The following is a 19748-nucleotide window of genomic DNA, read 5'->3' on the forward strand; positions in this document are numbered from 1 at the left end:
ACTCATGCAATCACAGCATCAGTATTACAGATGTTACCATCACACCACAGCCCGTGAGGCCAAAGATGGCATCTGTTCTGCTTATTGTGGTAGATCCTCCCATGCTAGGCTCATGGTCTGACCTACAACTGACACAATAAATATATACCAGATTTGGAATAGACCCGATGTAAGATGAAGCAAGATAATGAAGAATTTAGTCTACGTTTCAGTTGGGGTCATGTCAAGGAACAAGAACTCAGTGCAAGTGGTTTAAATGAAGAGATGTGGACACAATGTAGAGAGGTGTGGGCAAGTTAAAGGGACAGACAAGAGACAGTAAGACCCTGGAGACGGACCACAGTGGGAAGGCTTTCCCCTCCACAAGGATAGAGGGGAGCAGATGGAGAAAAGATGGAGCCTGTCCAGCAGGACTGCAGATGCGCAGGGATGAGCCCTGGTAGGGACGGACCTCGCCGTGTGGAACAGGGAAGATACACCCCTGCCCCTCCCCTCCACCTGATACCTGCTAGTCACCCCGCTGGTCAAACGCTCAGGGGAGCAGCCACACCACCACCCCAGGGAGTAGAACATGGCATGCAATTTCAGTGTTTACCGAAGGAGGGTGAAGGACAGGCAACTCCCCCCCCCCCTCCCCTAACCCAGGAGCCTAAGTAAACAGAGAGAAAATCCTTCAAGGGAGTAATCTTTGCAAAGACTGAAGCATCCCAGTAGTCCACGCCTTAGTTCATGTAAAAACTCAGGGCTCCTGCATGGCTCAAGTCAGTTAAGCATCTGACTCTTGATTTCAGTTCAGGTCATGATCTCTTGGTTCTCGAGATCGAGCCCAGAGTCGGGCTCTGCACTGACAGCACAGACTCTGCTTGAGATTCTCTCTCCCTCTCTCTCTGCCCCTCCCTGCTTGTGTTCTTTCTCTCCAAATAAATAAATAAATATTTTAAAATTAAAAAAAAGAAAAAAACCTGAGAGCACCCCCCAAAGGCAAAGCAGTGCTGGTGACTCTACTTCTCACCCCGGCTCAAATGTCTTTAGTGAAATGGCATGAACTTACCTGAAGCCTGATGCTAATCTTTAAATCAAGCAGCCACGGCCCACATTTTTATTTAGCAATTCAGCACGACTAAACACCGTACAATGAGAATTATTAAAAAGAAATGAAAAGGTGTCAAGCACACAAGAGGTCTTTCCTTTCCTCCTGGGAAACACAATCAATATTTTAAAAGAAGTGGCTGGGGAGGGGGGAGGACTTACTGTTCATTAGTTTATGATTGCACAGAGATTTTAATTCAGTACACACAGGCCCCGGGGGTCTTGTGCCGTGTGACAGGGGGCTTGACCAAATGACCGGGAAATTAGCGCATGCCCTTAGCAGTGTCTTTCAGTCACTGGCTGCCAGATGAGATATTTGGGGACCGGAACATCCACAAGACTGAGCTACTCAGACGCTGTTCTGCCTCGCTGTGTTTCAGAGGCTAGAAGGCACTCGGGCCTCTTCTGCCACTTGTTCCAAAGTCTGGATGCTCTACCTGGAGGTGGCAGGATGCTGCGTCCTCAGACAAGCTCCCCTGCCTCACCCCCACCTCCACCCCCACTGAGGTGGATTCCCTCGCTGTTACTCATCGCAGAGTCAGGACTGCTCCAAATGAGCTGTGAGCACTCCAGTGCGAGAGCCACGAGAAAATGCATCTCGGAACAGTCAAAACCAATAAATCTGTCCTCGGTTACAATGGATGAAACAAACATGCGCTGGGCTTGCACTGGCTGATCAGCAAGGAACCCCTGCTTGATGCAACTTCTCTGTTTCATAAAGTAATATTTAGAAAATGTGTGCAACTCCCTATTGTGCCACACAGTTCTAAGTCGAGATTTGCACAGGCTTTGTTAGTCGCACGTTTAAATAGCAGGAGGCTTACTGGCGTGGCAGGTGCCTTCACGATGTCATGGGTTAACCTTACAATTCTGCTTTTCCATGATCTCTACTCAACCTCTAGCTCCGGTAGGAGTCACCGCTGGGCACTTGCAGGGCCCTGAGGGTGCCCCAGGCACCTCGCTGGCCTTACTCCAGCCCCAGCGCTGCCCAAGGGCCCATACAGGGTAATCGTTTCAAGTTCCAGATCTGGAACCAGCCTGGCGGAGTTCAAATCCTGGTGTTACCACTCGTTAGCTGGGTAACCTGCAGCAAGCCCCTCAATCCTGCTGTTCCTCAGTTTCCTAACGTTTAAAATGGGAGAAATATTAGCATTGGCCTCACGGGGCCATTGAGAGGATCACGAATCAATCCATGCAGCACTTAACCCAGTACTTGGCACACAGGGAGAAACCGATACTGGCTTACTAGTACTACCATTTAGATACTGGGGTCAATGTCACTTTACAACGTGGAACACAACAGCAACGGCAAAAATGCCTTAAATCAAGTGCTGGTTAAGATTTCAGCACCACTTATTTAAGATGATTTAATAAGAAAAAAAGCCCAGATGACAAAATATTTTTGAAGAAATGAAATTGTATTTCTTCCAACACGAAGTAACTCCAACCAGGCCAATCATGCATTCCTGCTAGAGCTCCTACGAGAAACTACCTCAGGAAGTAGACAAGTGTAATCTTGTTTGTAACTCATTGCATGCAAACCCTTGTCTCCAAGGCTTAAGGGAACTCAGAACCAATCCTTTCTTTCACACAGTCTCTCAGCCACTTCATTTCCAAAGATTTTCAAATGGATAATTGAAAGTTAACGTTAACGTAGACCCCGTTCAAATGATCCGAAATTCTGAATTAACAAAGTAAGAGGCAGACCATATTGGGGTATGATCTTCAATGTTTTTTCTTCCAGAATCCTCAAACAATAGACCAACTCACCGAACTATCATAATATAGGTCCAAACAAATTGTACTCTCTTATTTTATCAAAATAAAATCTGGAAAAAATACATGTGCAAGAATTGCCTGGGCAGAGTGAAGGCTCTAGGAGGAGAATCACTGTGACTCTGGAGACAGATTCACAGCCCAGACCACATCCAGAATGACCCAGTGAGTGAAGTTCCCTTCCACTGGACTCCATTATTTGCGCCCACACAATCACCATATGGCCAACACATACAGATGAGTTGGGATTCCGGGGCACGTACTGAGGGATACTGAGCATAACTGAACACCCAAGTCCATCAAAATATTTTTATTAGTGACACCAAGTGCCGCCCACATCAGAGCCCGGTGGGCGGGGGCTATTAACATTATCATCTCCAGGTGCCTGGGTGGCGCAGTCGGTTAAGTGTCCGACTCTTGACTTCAGCTCAGGTCAAGATCTCACAGCTCATGAATTCGAGCCCCACCTAGGGCTCTGGGCTGACAGCATGGAGTCTGCTTGGGATTCTCTCTCCCTCTTTCTCTGCCCCTCTCCCCGCTCATACTCTCTCTGACTCTCTCAAAATAAAAAAATAAACTTAAAAAAAGTTTTATCAGCCCATGAGGAACAGAGCCATGAAATATCTTTCCCAAGGTCAGGTAGCTTGTGAGTATAACTGGGATTCAAATCTGCACAGCCTGGGTTCATTGCCTACTGCCTCAAATTATTACACAACCTCCAAATCCCCAATGAGACCTGTTTAGAAGGGTATTTAGAAAAAGTACACATCACCAGCACTAACCAGGCTCTCAGAAGAGGTCAGTGTACTTGGGTTGATGAGACATCAAGTCACACTGGATCGGTTTTTCCAGTCCTGAAGTCTTCAGTGCAGAGCAAAACCCTTTAAAGGTCACCAGAAGGTGAAAGCAGACTCAAACGAATCCGAGCTGGGGTCCTACAGACCCATTTGAACGGGGTCTACGTGAAAAAGAGACGATCCGGGGGATGGAGGCAGGAGGACTGTGAGCTGTGGCCACCGTGCTCACAGCTGTGGTTGGATGGCATTGTACCTCTCTGTGCACTTGGCTTCCTCTCTGTTTTCTCCATGAAGGCACAAGCCATCGTATTCATATGGCTACAAAGTCACCGAGAATGGAGGGACAGAGCACTGAGTGTGTCCCCTTGATGGGACCTGGGCCATTCCAAGTTCTTAAAATACCAAAGGGCTTTCCTACAGAATGTAGGTTGTTTTTTTGCTTCTTTCATTCCCTTGAACTTTGTTTGTTTTCGAGGATTGCCTCTTAGCCAATGAAAACATATCCAATGCAAGAATCAGTACACAGTAAATGTATAATTCACATTGATGGGAATTTTAAAAGTCCCTTTTGAGGGACAGAAGATGTATTCCAGGATCTATATAGTGGGTCTGGGACTCCCCCAAAACTCTGAGTGACATTTCTCACACTCTTTCTTCGGACACCTTTAGCCTTGAACGTTGCCAATGCCACATGGGGTGACGGTATGTGTTTGAGGAAGGGAGAGGTATGTAAGGCCCTACACAGAATGCAAGACACATGGAGATGAATTATAAAACTTTATTGGCTTGTTAAAAAAAAAATGAATGAATTCAGCAAGTACATTTATGGTCTATCCACATTGTTAAAACAGCACTTAAAAATAAAATAAAAATGATTATCCATTATTTACAGGAAACGTGAAAAAATGACTTTAAAACCTGGAACATTATGGGGAAAAATGGGGCATGCTGATGATTCACAGACTGCCTATGGATTACAGCAATACAGCAAGTGGATGTGAACAGGAAGTGAATGAAACCCGAGGATCTTTCTCTCTCTGGAATGTCTTGTTAATTTTTCCCTTTTATTTTCTTTTTAACCGTATTGGGGTATAATTAACAAATGAAATTGTAAGGTATTTAAAGGATACAACGTGACGCTTTGGTATACCTATACATCCTGAACAGAATCTTGCTCTCTTATATTTGATTACGCTCCACTCATAAATAGACTGTCTTAAAATAAAGGGGGCGAAAATCTCCGCTCTTTTCCTTTTCCTGCATTTTTTTTTTCCGTGAAAACTAAGGATTCAGACACAGCCAGTAGCAACCCATCTTGGGTGTCCGCTAATGACCATCCCAAGGCCCCACTGCAGCATTAGCCTGAATTAAACCCACAGTGATCTCCCTGTCAGAATCAGATGGCCGGAAGGGTCCCTTGTCCCTGACGACCAAAACGAGGAAATGGGCCAACTGGAGTGGAAAGCCGCCTTCTGTGACAACTGTTTTCGTGTCACTCTCTGGGTTGGGAGTTCTGTTCACTTAGTTCCGTCTGGCAGCACCCCACAGAAAGTGATATTCTTGCCCTGTCCGGGAGAGTCCTCAGCCCTTCCAGGGGCCCTTGAGTAGATCTGACGTGGCCGGTGGGCACCGTAGGTGTGTGAGCACAGCAGATACACTTAATCAAACGGTGGCCTCCGTTCTGGTTTCCTTGGAGTCCAGTCTGCAGGGGCCCAGGGGGCCTCACTGACCCTGGCCTGACAGGAAGGGCACAGCCCATGTGGCCCGATGCAGCCGCCCGGTGAAGGCCTTGCATGACACAGAGGGGTCTTTCCAGTGCCCCCCCCCCCCCGCCCCGCCTCTGCACCTGGTCTGGACAATGCAAGACAAAATGAACATCTACTGCCAGGTGAGGGGACTGGACGAAAACCAGGGAGAAGTTCTAGGCAGAAAGCCTAACAGTGCAAGAGTGCCTCATCCCGCTCCGCGGTGGCACGAGAGAAGTTAGTTCAGGCCCCGTTCGTGTTTGTTCCCATTTTGCAATGAACATAAAAAGCGTGTGCGAAGCAACCAAGAAAGCAAATAAAACCAAGCCCTCCTGTCATGGAGTCAGTTTGGATTGCTAGAGGGACAGAGAAGTCAGGGGTTTTAAGCAGATCACCAGACCAGACAAAGGAGAGACAAAGCAGATGCGCCTCCCTCACGCTCGCCCTCGCACGGGGCCCTGAGCTGACTTCCTGCCTGTTGGCCTTGAGCCGTTGGCTCCTCAGACTGGTAACCATGGCCTCTGCTCTGCGGGAGGCAGAACCCGGAGCCCTAACCACTCTGTGTGATCTTCAGGCCAACCCCCAAGGTGCTCTGAGATTCGGGGTGGAGCTGGGACTGTGTCCTTCTCGTCTGTGCCCCCTACTTTTGGAAAGACACTCAATGGGTCAAAAATGAAATGGGTCTGGACTGGAAGACCAGGAGTGAAAACCCCAGAATCAATGGTCTCTGAAGTATGTGGGGATTCATTTTTTCCTCTGAGGAAATTCACCTTCCTTGGCCTCAAACCAGGGTCATCGGGGATGCCAGTGGGAGTAGTTTCTTAGTCTGTCCCAGCTGCCTTACAGGCTCCCAGGGGGACGCCATTCAAATTACGGGCCCTGAGCCACACCTCTTGAGGTGGCACACCTGTTTTCCGTTTACCAATGGCCACACGGGTACGTTAAGGGCCCATGAACGGGGCTGTGTACTTTCCCACCTGAACCCAATTACCCCCAAGTGGGCCAGGCGACATGGAGTCACACTGGTGACATGGACTGTCACACTGGTGACAGTAGGCGATGTCAGATAAAACAGGAGGAAGGGCTTGCTAGGTTGTCTCTGGCCATGCAGAGGCGGGGCCAATCGGGATGGAGGGAAAACAGTGCCGTAAGAGAGTCCCAGGCAGGGTTACAGAGCCAAGGCCCTAGCTGGTGGAGGTGGCAGGAGAGCCCCCCAGGTAAGTGACATGCCAGGGATCACTGGGGTGCTAACCTCAATGATGGGAAAGCTCTCAGTGGCGATGCCAAGAAGTATGTTTGCAAAGGAAAGGTAGTAGGAAACAGTGAGAGAACAATGATGTCGCTTTAAGACAAAAGTAACAAACGGGCAGCCCACAGTTGTTTTGTTGGCCTACATAATGTTTTAAAAATAACTGAGCCAACTTTTTAAAAATAGGGACATTTCACATAAAAAAAAAAATACAGACTTCAAGTTTCCCTTAAAGAATCAGAAGACTGGGGAGCCTGGGGCCACATTCCCCGGTCAGCAGGAGTCGGCTGAGGCTGGGTGACCGCCGCCTCTCTGCAGGGATGGGTGTCTGCTCACCCAGCACGTGCCCTTTACGAAGGGTACCTGCCTGGCGCTGAAACTCCAGGTCCTTGTGGGGGCGGGAGGCAACAGACTCGATTTCAACAAAAATGCCTCTTGTCCTTTTCTAATGCTGAAAAAATACATGATACGTGTCATCAGGAAGCTGTAAAAAGATTTCTTGTAGGAGACATAAAAAAGCAAAGGATGAAAGAGGGTTGGTCTAGAGTATAGAAATGAGAAGATATGTCACTGGCTGTGGTCTTCGGGGATTAAAGAAAAATGAAAACCAGGAACACAAGAACCATATGAAACAATTTTCTAATAGCCTGCTGTTTTCATCGTTCCCTAGGAGATGTCAACTGCTCTTTGATATATTAAATTGCCTTATCTGTCCACTTCTCTACATTTTAAAACAAAAATCTACCCTGGAAATCTTCTAGCTTTTGAGGACAAATATTCTTTTCTTTTTTCCCTTTCAGTCTGGGCAACACACAAAATAGTCCTTAAACAATTCATTGCCTTTTTCTGGTTCCACAGAATCAAATAGAGAAGGTTTTTTGAAAAAATAAATAAATAAAACTTGCACCGAATGGCCGATATTTAAGAATGCTCGGTGTACTGCTCGACTCTCAGTGTGACTTTCCTTTTTCTTGCAGGGTTCGTGATTTCTGCAATTAGCTGGCCTTTTTGCAAATCAACAACTTTGGGAAAGATCAAAATCTAAGTAGTGACAGGAACTGTCATTCAGCAGCGAGCAAGAAAATGGGAATTCAGAGACTATTCAGGTCCCCCTACCCCCACCAAGGGCCAGCTGCTCTCCCGCTCAGATGTGTCTTTGGAAAGAAAACTTTTGAGAACAAGCAGCCTGTGTATGTTTTGAAGAAACTGCCCCTCTTTCAGGCATGGTTAAATGCTGTAATCCATAGGACTCTGTGAAATGTCTGTATCAAGCAATAACATATTTAGTGGCTAATGTAAAAGATAACAGTATAAAATATTCATCATGGATCATCTTTTTATATCAGTTGGTGCCTAAATGGATCCTGGTTTATTAAGATTAACACCTTGGTTACACAGGATACAAAACAGTGTTTCCAAACATGTTGGACTAGTTAAAAATCTATAAATCCTTAAAGCTGAACTGCAAAACTTGAGTAACTATTTCCAAAAAAAGATTTTGTTTTGTCAAACGTCAATAAGTTTCCAATCCAGCCATGGCATCTATGAGCATGCCTTAACAGTCAGAGCTGATCGTATTTTTAAGCAAAATGGTCCAGGCCTGGCTCCCGAGTCCCCCTAAGAAGAAAAGTGTGAGGTGAGATGGGGCAAGGGCAGCCAAAGTTGGCCGCAGGACAGGGATGCTACCTGGCAGATACGGACCAAAGGTCACTGCAATGGCCAGATGAGTGACACAGGTGTCCATGCTAGGACTAAGGCTGGGGCGCAGGATTCTGTATTTCCAAGGCTACCCTCTCAGCAACGAGGCTGGACATGATAAACCACATTCTCATTACCTCTGTGCTGCTGGGGTCAGGAAGAGCCTTCCTGCCCATGAAAACCAGCAGTAGTGTAGGATGTAGTAGGGGACTATCCTTCTTAGAATATGGTCTCCTGCTCCCAGCAGGCCAGCCATTCTGCCCGCAGACCTTTTCAGAGTAGAAAAGCTGTAGTTCTGTCATGGGAACAGCATGAGATACTGCGGCCTTCTCACTAGGAAACTTCTAAAAAGCAGGTGGATCGCAGGGGGCGAATAAAAGGACATACGCACCATATGTGTCTATTTCACTCTTTCAGTTATCCTGAAACTGACTATGCCTAACCTAAATCTATAGCCCCCTACCGCAGAGCTGCTTTTTATTTTTTTTTTCTGCCTGCTAATAAACTTTACAAAAATCATTAGCGTTGATTGCATGACTCTGGACTTTTATTGCCAGTGAAGGGAAGAACCTCTCAGTGGGGTCACCAGGTCCCCACAGCGATGCCCTCAACTCTTTTAGTCACTGCGCTGTAGACGGAAAAGTGAAACTTTCTGAATTCAGTTCTCATGAAACGTCAACAGAAAACGATGCTAACCTACGTGTTAGATGGAGATTAGGCTGTTTAGTGTGTTCTTATACCTGTCCCTAAATTTAGATCTTTTTGTTTTTAACTTTGCAGTTCACCTTTAATCAACAGAAACAATAAAAATCAATACATTTCCGGTATGGTCAAACCAGCACACCTTTCAGAAGAGATGCATGATCCAATGGAATTCCATTTCAGTTTTGTATTTGAACAATTGTAAGAACGAAAGAGAAGCATGAATTTAAGATGTTTTCTTGAGTGTTTGCTTAGCTGCCTGTGAGCTGCCTCTGCAATGGTGCTCCCCAAACACAGCTCACAACATCTGCAGGCTTCGTGTGGTACCTCCTGCAAACACCACGCACGTCTACCAGAAAACCCCAGCTACGGGGCACCTCCCGGGAGAAGCCAATGCCCGTCCCAAGAGTCCAGCTTACAAGGCAGCATCAACCAACAAGCACCAACCGCCCCCTTCTCTGTCTTTTCCTTTATTTCAGCTACCCATCCAGTGGGATCTTATGAAACAAAACAAAACCTAAAAGAAACACAAAATAAAACATAAGTCATGCTCGAAACAAAAGTCAATGAAAATTAACATACGAGTATAATCACTTTTAAAAGAACATAATAAATAATCAAAATCAAGACACAACATGGAATATGCTTTAAAACATAAAGTAACATATGATAACAGAACAGAAATTGGGAGAAAGTGTGCATCTCATTATCAAGCCACTTAGTTTTAAACTTACAGAAAACACAGGAAAGATATGCAAAAGATTTCTGCACACAGTTCCGACCCACAATGGTGTAAGATGTTAACATCTTAATTTAAGGAGGAGAAATCTGTGTACAATATAGATGACCCCTGGAGAATTTTAATGTATAGGGGAAAGAAATAAAACTCAACAACAAATATCTACCCAAATCCTGATTTTCTTTCCCCACTTACTTTCTCCAAATTATTTCCAAAATATCTTGTTTAATTACTCAGCCACCAGATCAAAGAACTGGCTAGTTTTAGTGTGAAATACTGGGCCACACAAAGGTTTATATTCTTTTTCAGGAATCTTAATATAAAAAATTAATTAATTGCCTAAATTCAATAGATCATACCATATACATGACACGCAGACATAGATAGATGGAATATCTATTATATAGCATATGATATACAGCATACAACATGTGGTATATTACATGTGTATATATATTGCATATATAAGACATATAGTATATATATCATATATTATATATAAAATATATAATATATAATAATTAATCTTGCAAACATTTATTGAGCACTGACCAAATAGTAGACACCACAGAAGACGATACAAAAATAAAGAAAATGGAGTTCCTTGACCTCAAATACTTAATTACCCCACAGATGAAAAAAGAATGAGTAAATAGCTTGCACAATAAATAACAGCTAATCTGCTTGGTATCAGGTGTTCTTCTAAGCTCTTTGTCCACATTAGCCCTTTTAAGTTCATGATAACCCTATGAGGTGGGTTCTATTAACACCTTCACTTTACTGATGAGAAAACTGAGGCCCTGGGAGCAAAGCAGCTTGCTTGAGGCCCAACAAGTGTGTGATGGAAAACAGACTCCAACCCAGAAGCTCTGATTCTGCAGCCACTGTATTGTGTCACTGCAGAGAGGACAAGATCCCTCCTACTTGACTAGGAACACCCAGCAAGAACAGGGGAGATTCATTACATACAATTCTGTGTGTAATCTGCACGAATCTTCATCAGATCCCTAAGTGGCAAAATAGATGATGGTACTGTAGAAACCCCCAAGACGTTTTCAAGTTCAGCTTTGGAAGGCACTTCTAAACCCAACCCTCCAGACTCTGGATCTTCCTCACCCTGGTGTCTGATCTGCCAAGTGCTGGTGTCATCTGCCTCCAGAGCTGTAATTACCGCCACCAATCTGCATCATCATTTACAACAACCCTAAAAGAGTCTACAGAGCTTAATTTCCATGGCGCTTCTCTCTCCTGCCCTTCCAAGTCTCAGGAAAAGCTCTCAGTGCAGACGCCAAACATCGTTTATGGATTTAATCACTCACAAAGCACTGAGAATTTAGGAAGCCCATGGTAGTGCTGATTAGGATGCCTTCATTTCGGACTCTAGTCTCCTTCCATAAGTTCAGCCTCCAGGCAAACATGAGCCACACTAGTTTAAGAGTGCACCGTAATGCACACAGGACAAGTGCACCAAATTAACCAAACACCTTCCCCTTCGAAGAGGGTGGGTCTCAAACTCCTTCCCGCTAAAACAATAGGATTAATATTAGGATATCAAGTTTGCCAATAAAAACAGAAGGAACTTGGTGGTACAAATAGAAGACATAATCCCCAAACCAAAAGGTTTGTTGATTCAACATACTACTTTCTCTGTACATTCGGTTTTGAAAAGCTTTTGACTTTCAAATAATAATAAGAAGAAGAAGAAGAAGAATAGAATAGATTAAACTGTTATTATTATTATTATTATTATTATTTCCAATGGGTTCATGGAATAGGAACTCTTAAGAGTTTACCCATGTCCAAGAGTTTACAGCAGGACCCACACCACTCTTCCTTTGCTTCTGTTTTTTTTTAATATATATATTTATTTTGGGGGGGGAGAGCACAAGCGGGGGAGGGGCAGAGAGAGGGGGACAGAGGATCTGAAGCGGCTCTGTGCTGACAGCAACAAGCCTGATCGGGGACTCAAACTCATGAACCATGAACTGCGAGATCATGACCTGAGCCCAAACTGGACACTCAACCCACTGAGCCACCGAGGGGCCTTTGCTTCTATTTGCCACGTTCCTTCCCCCAGACACAGTCAAGCTCTTTATTACAGTTGGGAAACAATGTGCTTTGCTAGATGCAAGCTCTTTTGGACTGTCATTCATTCAGGCTGCAAGTGGATTTGCCCCTATTTAAACTGATGTCATGTGTCCCTCCTCAATGTCCTTCTGCTTTGCCTTTCATGATGAGTCCTTCTCACAGAACCATACCTCAGCTCCACACTTACCCATGCAATGAAGGGAATAAAGCCACCAGAATAACACAGGCAGTGTCTTCCGTGTAAGGAAAAGCCAGTCTGTCGCAATGGTAAGCCATGTGCAGGTCTATATTCAAACTGTTACTACCTCTCCCCACCCCCACCTCAAGGAAGGCAAGTCCGCCTCCTCTCGGATACACTTGATCTTCACACACTGTTGATACACTAAAGATACGCCACCATATATTGAAAAACCAGTTTGATTTAAAGACTTGACTCTTTTATGAGGAAATGTATCCAGTGCTTCCTATTTCTAAGGGCTTGATAGTAAAATTCAATCAGCTCCCCAATTTACCCACCAGGATCTCAAGACTTCTGCCCACTCATGTTCCAAGAAACCTAAGAAAGGGGCCACAAAATGATATAAAACAATAGATAATTATTTTCTCTTAGTGAAGGGGAAAGTTTTTAGACCACAACAAATGGCTGAACATCTTGTGGGTTTAGCAGCCAAACGAGCTGTCTAGCTTCTGAGCCTGAAATATAGATATTTTGACAATGTGACATTCTGAAGGATTTGCAGCATTCTGATGGTGCATGGTAGTTATCGTGAGAACAGCTCCTTTATCAAAAAAACTTCAGAGAAACTTTGCTGCCGCTGCTTGCACTGGCTGATCTAAATAAGAACAAGGATAAAGCAGGTGCTGTCAGTAATGCGGTGTAAAGTTGAAAGCAGAGAAAAAACCCCGGATGTGCCCTAAAAGTCAGCCTCTGCTATTTGCTGATTTCTTTGACCTCTTCAAAGGGATGGACTGGGGTGGGGAGCTGAAGGTCAGCGAAGCACTGTGCTTTCTTTACCACTGGCTTCCGATCCATTTAGATTTATTTACATTCAAACGCGCACACATTTCCCTCCTATAACTCAGAAGCAATCAGCCATAAAATGGCAAGGATCTGCAGCCCATTTAAATTAGCAGCAATTTATCTGGAGCAAAAAGGAAAACTGCTGAGTGGAAAGGAAGCAGAGGGAATGAAAGAAAGATGCAGCTGTTTGTCTAAAAAAGCAAATCTTATCTCATTTGGAAAATTCAAGTAGGGAACTGCCAACTTGGGCATCCGCGTGGCATGGTGCCACTTTGGAGACCGTATGGTGGTCAGGGTGCCAGGGTAGCGACCCCCCTTCATCGGAGAGCAAAGCAAATGCCTCCTGAGCCTTCTGGAAAATGTCTACTGGGTAAAATCAAAGAATAAACTCCTACGTTCTCATAACACTGGGTGCCTTGAAAACAGTGGGTGCAAACAGCTTTTCGTCATAAAGGTAGACTTGGGCTGGGTGCAATCCTGCTTCATTTCAGCACCGGGGCTTAAATGCCGATCATCCTAATTTGACATTTGTGGAGCATTTAATATCTGTTTGTGGTTGCACCAACTGTCCCTTGCCACTTGCCTTTTTTTATTTTATAGGTGACTCACTCAACTCTCATGGCCAATGTGATGTGTCCAAGGTCACCCAAAAATAGAATCAAACAGTCAAAATCTAAACTCAGAATCTCTGGGCCATTGGTCTCTCTTTTAAAATGGCATCCTCTGCACCTGTAGTGGAAATTTCCCAACATGTCAGCCCCGTCTTGGTGCTTTCTTCTCCATGCTCATTCCGGAAATTGCTTCATCATCCTTCGGACACCCCTTTCCCTTCCCAAGGATGTATTTTGTCCACATGCCACCTCTTGCCCTAAGATCCTGTTCTACCAAGCATGCTCTTCTTGTTGAAGTCTTGACCAGGCTTAAAGGTCCATGCAAGGTCCAAGCCACTTCTGCGAGTGTTTAGTTGACCAGCTTCTTAACCTCTAGGATATTCTATTCCATTCATTCACATGGCCTTCTTTTGTATCTTTTTAAACTTGTACCCCTTTTCTGTCTACTTTCCTGTATCCCAGAGTGCAGGCCACACGAGGGCAAAGAGAGAATGTCTATCCACCTTCTGTGCCGACAACGCCTTGCGCAATACCAAGGGCTGAACACAATTTTGGGATTCAGAATAGTGATGTCTAAACTTCGAGTTCTACTGAAGACCTTTGATGTACTCGGTAACAGAACCAAAATGGAGGAGAGGAGAGTGTACAAAACAAGGTAAGAACTACCGTTTCTCATTGGTAACTGGGTTAAGCAAATCACTTCAAAGCTTCCTGCATAAAATCACGTATTTGCTCACAAGCATATTGAAGGTTACAGTGAGAAACGTGGTCACCCAGTGAGTACCTCCTGAAGCATTTTAAGCTCCTGGGAAAAAGGTGCCAGACTTAGTTTATTCAAATTCTTGTGATGATCAAAACCACTGTGGGCGTTGGACAAAGACAACTGTTGTCATTTGTTAGCTAAAGAAGAACAACTAAAATTAAATGGCTGAGGATGGTCAGCAAAGCTTTTTAAAGTTCTGGTTTGACTTTACATAATTTAGCTGAAAACCGAAGCAGGAAACACAAAGTTCTTGGCAAAGCTCGAACGTGTAAGGAAAGCCAAAGCTATTGCACAATTAAAATTTAATGATTCTAAGGAGGACGTGGTCTGATCGGCAGGGCCGGATGACAAGTGTCCAAGGGTTCAACTACTACCACGTCAGGGACTTCACACAGGATGGGGAGCACATCCACACACTGAAGCCATGCTCCATCTGTGGCGTCTCTTAAAAATTCTACAAGTGGAGTAGAAAAAAAAAAAAGATGGGAGTTTGTGGTTTCAGGGGCACTGAGATGAAGGCTTTCACTACAACCACACTGAGACACCCAAATCAATCTATTGTTCTCCTGCGGGGCGTGTCTAGCCTTCTGCCTTACTTCAGTATGTATACAATGCAAAATCCATAGGGTAGCTCTTTGTTACATGAAGTGACATCTTCTTAAAGACACTGTTCCACAATTCTGAGACCAGAGAGCCTTGCCAGTGACTCAAACATTCAGGACACATAGGGATGGCATTATAAATTCCATTCCAGAAGGCCATGCACTCACAGCTGCCAATCGAGGCTTGTGTCTAGATTTGTTTTTGCCAAAATACTGTAGCCAGTGATTCTTCCTAGTGCACAAAAAGCCAGAGCACTAGAACCTGCCACACCCAAATAAAAGACAAACGGCATAAAAACTATTACTCAGTTAACCTATAACAACGTCAAACCTGCAACATCACACATACACAGTGGGAGTTGCCTGGCTCAGCTGAAGTGTGGCTTTAAGCCACGGCACACCGACCAGGTATACACTTCTAGAAAAGTAAATTAGGCATAAAACCAGCAAGAGGAAACAAAGCGCCGTGGGTCGGCCATCGCCTGCCTGACAATGATGATGACGGTGGTGCCGAAGAAGAAAGCCGGGGATGCAAGGGAGAAGGGCAGAAAGAGGAGAAGGAGTTCAAGAAACAGTAGTTGTTGTCAACGCATGTGGGAGACCTCAAGCGTGTAAGGGGGTGACCCTAATTACTGGAGAGTGGCAAGAGATATCCTAAAGCCACAGAAGAGGATTCGGAGTCCAGGTCCAAGTTTAAGCTGATCCACAAAGGAAGAGAGTCAGTAAACATTAAATCTGTCCTGGAGCACCATTTTTTTCATTGGGCCCTCCAAGCACTACTTCAGAAACAAACTTTGAAGATGGCTCACGGTCAGGATGCTTGAAGAAAGCAGCAGTGGGGGACGGGGGCTTCTGTGTGCATCGTCTCTGCCTATGGTTGCAAAGTCTGGAGGTCAGATCCACTAATGGTTCCAATTAAGCAGAGAGAGGATCAAACAAATTGTCTTCTCTTGAACAGAGGAACCTTGTAAATCTCATCTCCATTTAAATGAGCTAAGGGCCCATGATAGTGAAACCTCCCCTAACCACCAAGTATTCCAGAATGCAAAACAAAGATAGGTGGGACTGATCATCCCTGTGAACTGACTACAAAAATATGAGTTACCCAAATCTGCCCCAGAGCAGGAAAAAGAACAAGACTTTGTTCTGTCTGGTGATGGACTTCTCTGAAGGTAGGCTGCCTTCCTAGGATCTGGCACAGACGAGGTGAAGCCACCAGGTCCACGTTCTGAGAACACAACTCTTGCTTTTCAAGGAGTCTGGCTCATGGGGTCACTCCCCAGCCCCGCGATGGTTTCCTCTCCCCTGTGTTGCTGCTACATCACTTCCTCCTCGCTGTCCCCTGCCCCCACGCAATGACATTACCTCCCACTGCCCAGGGTCCTGCTCCCAGGTCACGGATCTGCTTCCCACACACAGGAAGCTTGACAGATATTTATGTGGCCTCAGCCTTTTATCCAGAGAAGTGGATGTGCCCAAACTCAGACAAACACATCATGGGGCAGGAAGGAGGTCCTTCACCCAGACATGCCCTTTTTCTCTGGTGCCTTTTCCCCAAAGCAACATTAGCAGAATGACTTCCATCATCTCAAAGTAACCTTGCTAGAACAAGACCTAACACATGTCTCTTTTCCAAGAGGGGGAGTTTTGGGTTGGAAAGAAGAGTCATCCTGCCTTTGGCCAGACTACCTGGGACGTTACTTGACACTTCTCTGTGAAACTCAACTTAAAATCCCAGATTGGACCCTGCAAAAGTGTATCCAACTCTAACCCCAAAGGTTAGCCCTCATCCTAGCAAGGGTTATAAGGGAATATCCTGGAACCGTTCATCAGTCTGAAAGAGTACCAGCCAGGGGGCTCCTGGGTGGCCCAGTTGGTGAAGCATCGACTTCGGCTCAGTTCATGATCTCACGGTTCGGGGGTTTGAGCCCCGCGTCAGGCTCTTCTGTGCTGGCAGCTCAGAGCCCGGAGCCTGTTTCAGATTCTGTGTCTCCCTCTCTCTCTGCCCCTTCCCTGCTCGCGCTCAGTCTCTCTCTGTCTCCAAAATAAATAAACACTAAAAAACAAATATTCAAAGAGTACCAGACCATTTACACCACCGAGAACAGGATTCACAGTCCAAAAATGCTTCCTCAGCAGGCGGACCCCTCAGGATCTGGTGCCACGGTCAGTGGCCCTGCACGCCTCTTGTAAGTCGCAGGTAACCCATCTCGAAAGGCCTCAGTAAAATGGAAAGTGTATTCTCAGTAAGAAGCTGGAGAAGTGTAAAGTCAATCTTTAAGACACAGCCTTGGATGCATTCAGACTGAGGCAGCCAGCAGAGCTCCTGACTTGACGTAAGTTAACCCCATGTTCCAGAAGCCTCTGCTGCTAGTGACACTTTTTCTTTACTCAAAGAGCTCATTTTGGAACAAGTCCATGCTGTCATGCCACCCAAGCTCACCATCCTTACTAACACCTCGGCAGCATCTTACGGCAGCTGGCCATGAGCCAACCTCAGTGGTTCTACCTGGCAACACCCCTTCCTGAAAGACGAGCAAGATTCTTTCTCCTCCAAGTCCCTTCCGCATCCTTTGGTTCGGGTACAATTTCCACACGGAGAGAACTCTGGGTTTTAAAGAGAGTGCATTTTTACACACACCAGATTTCACAGTTTATTTTCTTTTTTAAATAAAGCATGCATGGCATATATGGCATACTAAATATAACAGCTTGGTTAAGAATTATAGCAACCATGCCAAGAATCAACCAGAACTAAGACACTGGGAAAACAATGTATTCTGGTGGTTGTTTTTCTTTTTAATGAAAATTTACTGTACCCAAACATCTGACATTATTTTCAGAAATGCTTTCCAAAACTTCCAGGAAGTTCTCTGCTAAGTCAAAGTGATTAAAAGGGAAAGGCTATTTACCCCGTAACCCTGCACACATTCTTAGTTTAAAACAGAAATCGCCATCTACGTAAACGCGAGAGGTGTTCAAACACGTGATGGACAGATGCACCACCTTACGGGAAAGCAGGAAAAAAATTTTAAATGTCACATGGATGAAAGGACACAGTACAATGACCTGTGCACAGCAGGTATGCCTGGATTATCAAATGGTGCTTTTTCTTTATTCATATTTACGGCCATTTATCATCCACCGTTTACATAGACAAGATCCTAGACCTTTACTTCCCGCGACCCCTGGAGCTAGAATTTTTATAAGTACGGTGACCCCCACATGTTTATCTTCTTTGGCAATTGTGTGCTAATAGATCCATTTCCACGGCGGAGCCTGAAAGAGAACTGGCTGGCTCATCATCAAGAAGCAGCCTGAAGCCAGACAGACCTGGGTGTGGATCCCACTCCTGCCCCTCCCAAGCTGTGCAACCCTTGCCATGTCAGTGGACCTCTCTGAATTGCAGTTACCCAACGCTAAGACACAGATGAAATAAATCCAACATATTGTGCTGAATAGAATAGGAGAACCTAATACTGTCCATGCCCGTATACGAGATCCTCAACTCAGGGCACTTGCTCAAATTATGACTCTTAACATTTAGACAAAGTGCCAAGCCTTAGCACTTCCAAACTAGCCTACTGACTTAAAAAAATTTAAGTTGGAATGACCCCTCTCATTACAGGTGATTCTATGTTTTATCAAACATGTATTATTTACCAAAAATATGTTCAGGAGTCTGTTAAGACTTCTAATCCAAAATGTTCTGGATTTGAACATGATGTTTTCCCTTTACAAACCCAACCGAAGTTGTACTTTATTGATTGCAAGTAATCCCCCCGCCCCCACCATCTGTGTTGCTGTGGTTTGTTTTTTGTTTCTTTTTGGTTTGGGGGGCAAAGAACATTAAATCTAAGTCCCAACCATAAATGAAGATACACCATTTCTTAAAATATTATTAAATAATGTAAGGAAGATGGGGTGACTGGCTGGCTCAGTCAGCTAACGTCTGACTCTCGGTTTTGGCTCAGGTCATGATCTCATGGCATCGTGGGTTCGAGTCCCACATCAGGCTCTATGCTGGCAGTGCAGAGCCTGCTTGAGATTCTCTCTTTCCCTCGCTAGCTGCCCTTCCCCCATTCGTGCTGTCTCTGTCTTTCTCAAAATAAATAAACTTAAAAAAATTTTTTTAAATAATGTTAAGGAAGAGAAATATGACTATTTGTAAAAATCTAGTCTCCATATACCTTTCCAAGTATATATAAGTCATATTTCACATACTTCTTTTGGGAAGGGGGCTATCATTTGCTTATTGTGAAGTGAAAAGGAGGTTAGTGCTTCTATTTTACAGATGAAAACATTTAGGAAGAAGGGGGTTAAGTAGTCATGTGGTTTTGACTTAAGTAAATGTTTCATTTACTAATCAATCACAAAGAAATAAACCACTTCCCATCATGATGACATGACACCAAATGTCTTTTAAAAATTGTCTCGTGTGAGGTGAGCAGGTGACTCAGTCGGTTGAGTGTCGGACTCTTAATTTCGGCTCAGGTCAAGATCCCAGGCTTGTAGGATCGAGCCCCATGTCAGGCTCTGCACTGAGCACGGAGTCTGCTTAAGCTCCTCTCTCTCTTTCCCTCTGCCCCTCCCCACCCATGTGCTCACGCTTGCTGGCTCTCTCTCCCTCAAAACACAAATAAATAAAAATTTTAAAAAATTCAGCTTAGCTGAATGCAGCTTAGTGTCATCCAGCTTGGCACTTTAGAACAGAAACTTCTTCAGCTTCCTTTCCAAAGCAAGGACTTCTGTTATCCACCACGAAATAAATGCTTCAAACACCAAGGGGACTTTCAAATAGATGAACCCTTGTTACCACAACCACTGGGGTGTTTTCTGGGATGCTCTCCTACTATACACTAGAATAA

The 19748-nt window shown here is 44.8% G+C and overlaps 1 protein-coding gene across 6 annotated transcripts in view; it reads right to left on the reverse strand.

Annotated features, from left to right (window-relative positions):
• NTRK2 (neurotrophic receptor tyrosine kinase 2) overlaps positions 1-19748 on the reverse strand; it is a 336633-nt gene that overhangs the window by 196403 nt on the left and 120482 nt on the right. The window contains exon 15 of one of the 6 annotated variants that reach the window (XM_015076266.3): positions 4427-9573. The exons of the other annotated variants lie outside the window; for them this stretch is intronic. Coding sequence (XP_014931752.2) covers positions 9536-9573 — 38 coding nt within the window. The 3' untranslated portion in view covers positions 4427-9535. Of the gene's footprint in view, positions 1-4426; positions 9574-19748 lie in introns of those variants that run through there. 6 annotated transcript variants of the gene reach the window in all.

The sequence above is a fragment of the Acinonyx jubatus genome, chromosome D4, assembly GCF_027475565.1.
Source record: "Acinonyx jubatus isolate Ajub_Pintada_27869175 chromosome D4, VMU_Ajub_asm_v1.0, whole genome shotgun sequence".
Classification (NCBI taxonomy): Eukaryota; Metazoa; Chordata; class Mammalia; order Carnivora; family Felidae; genus Acinonyx; species Acinonyx jubatus.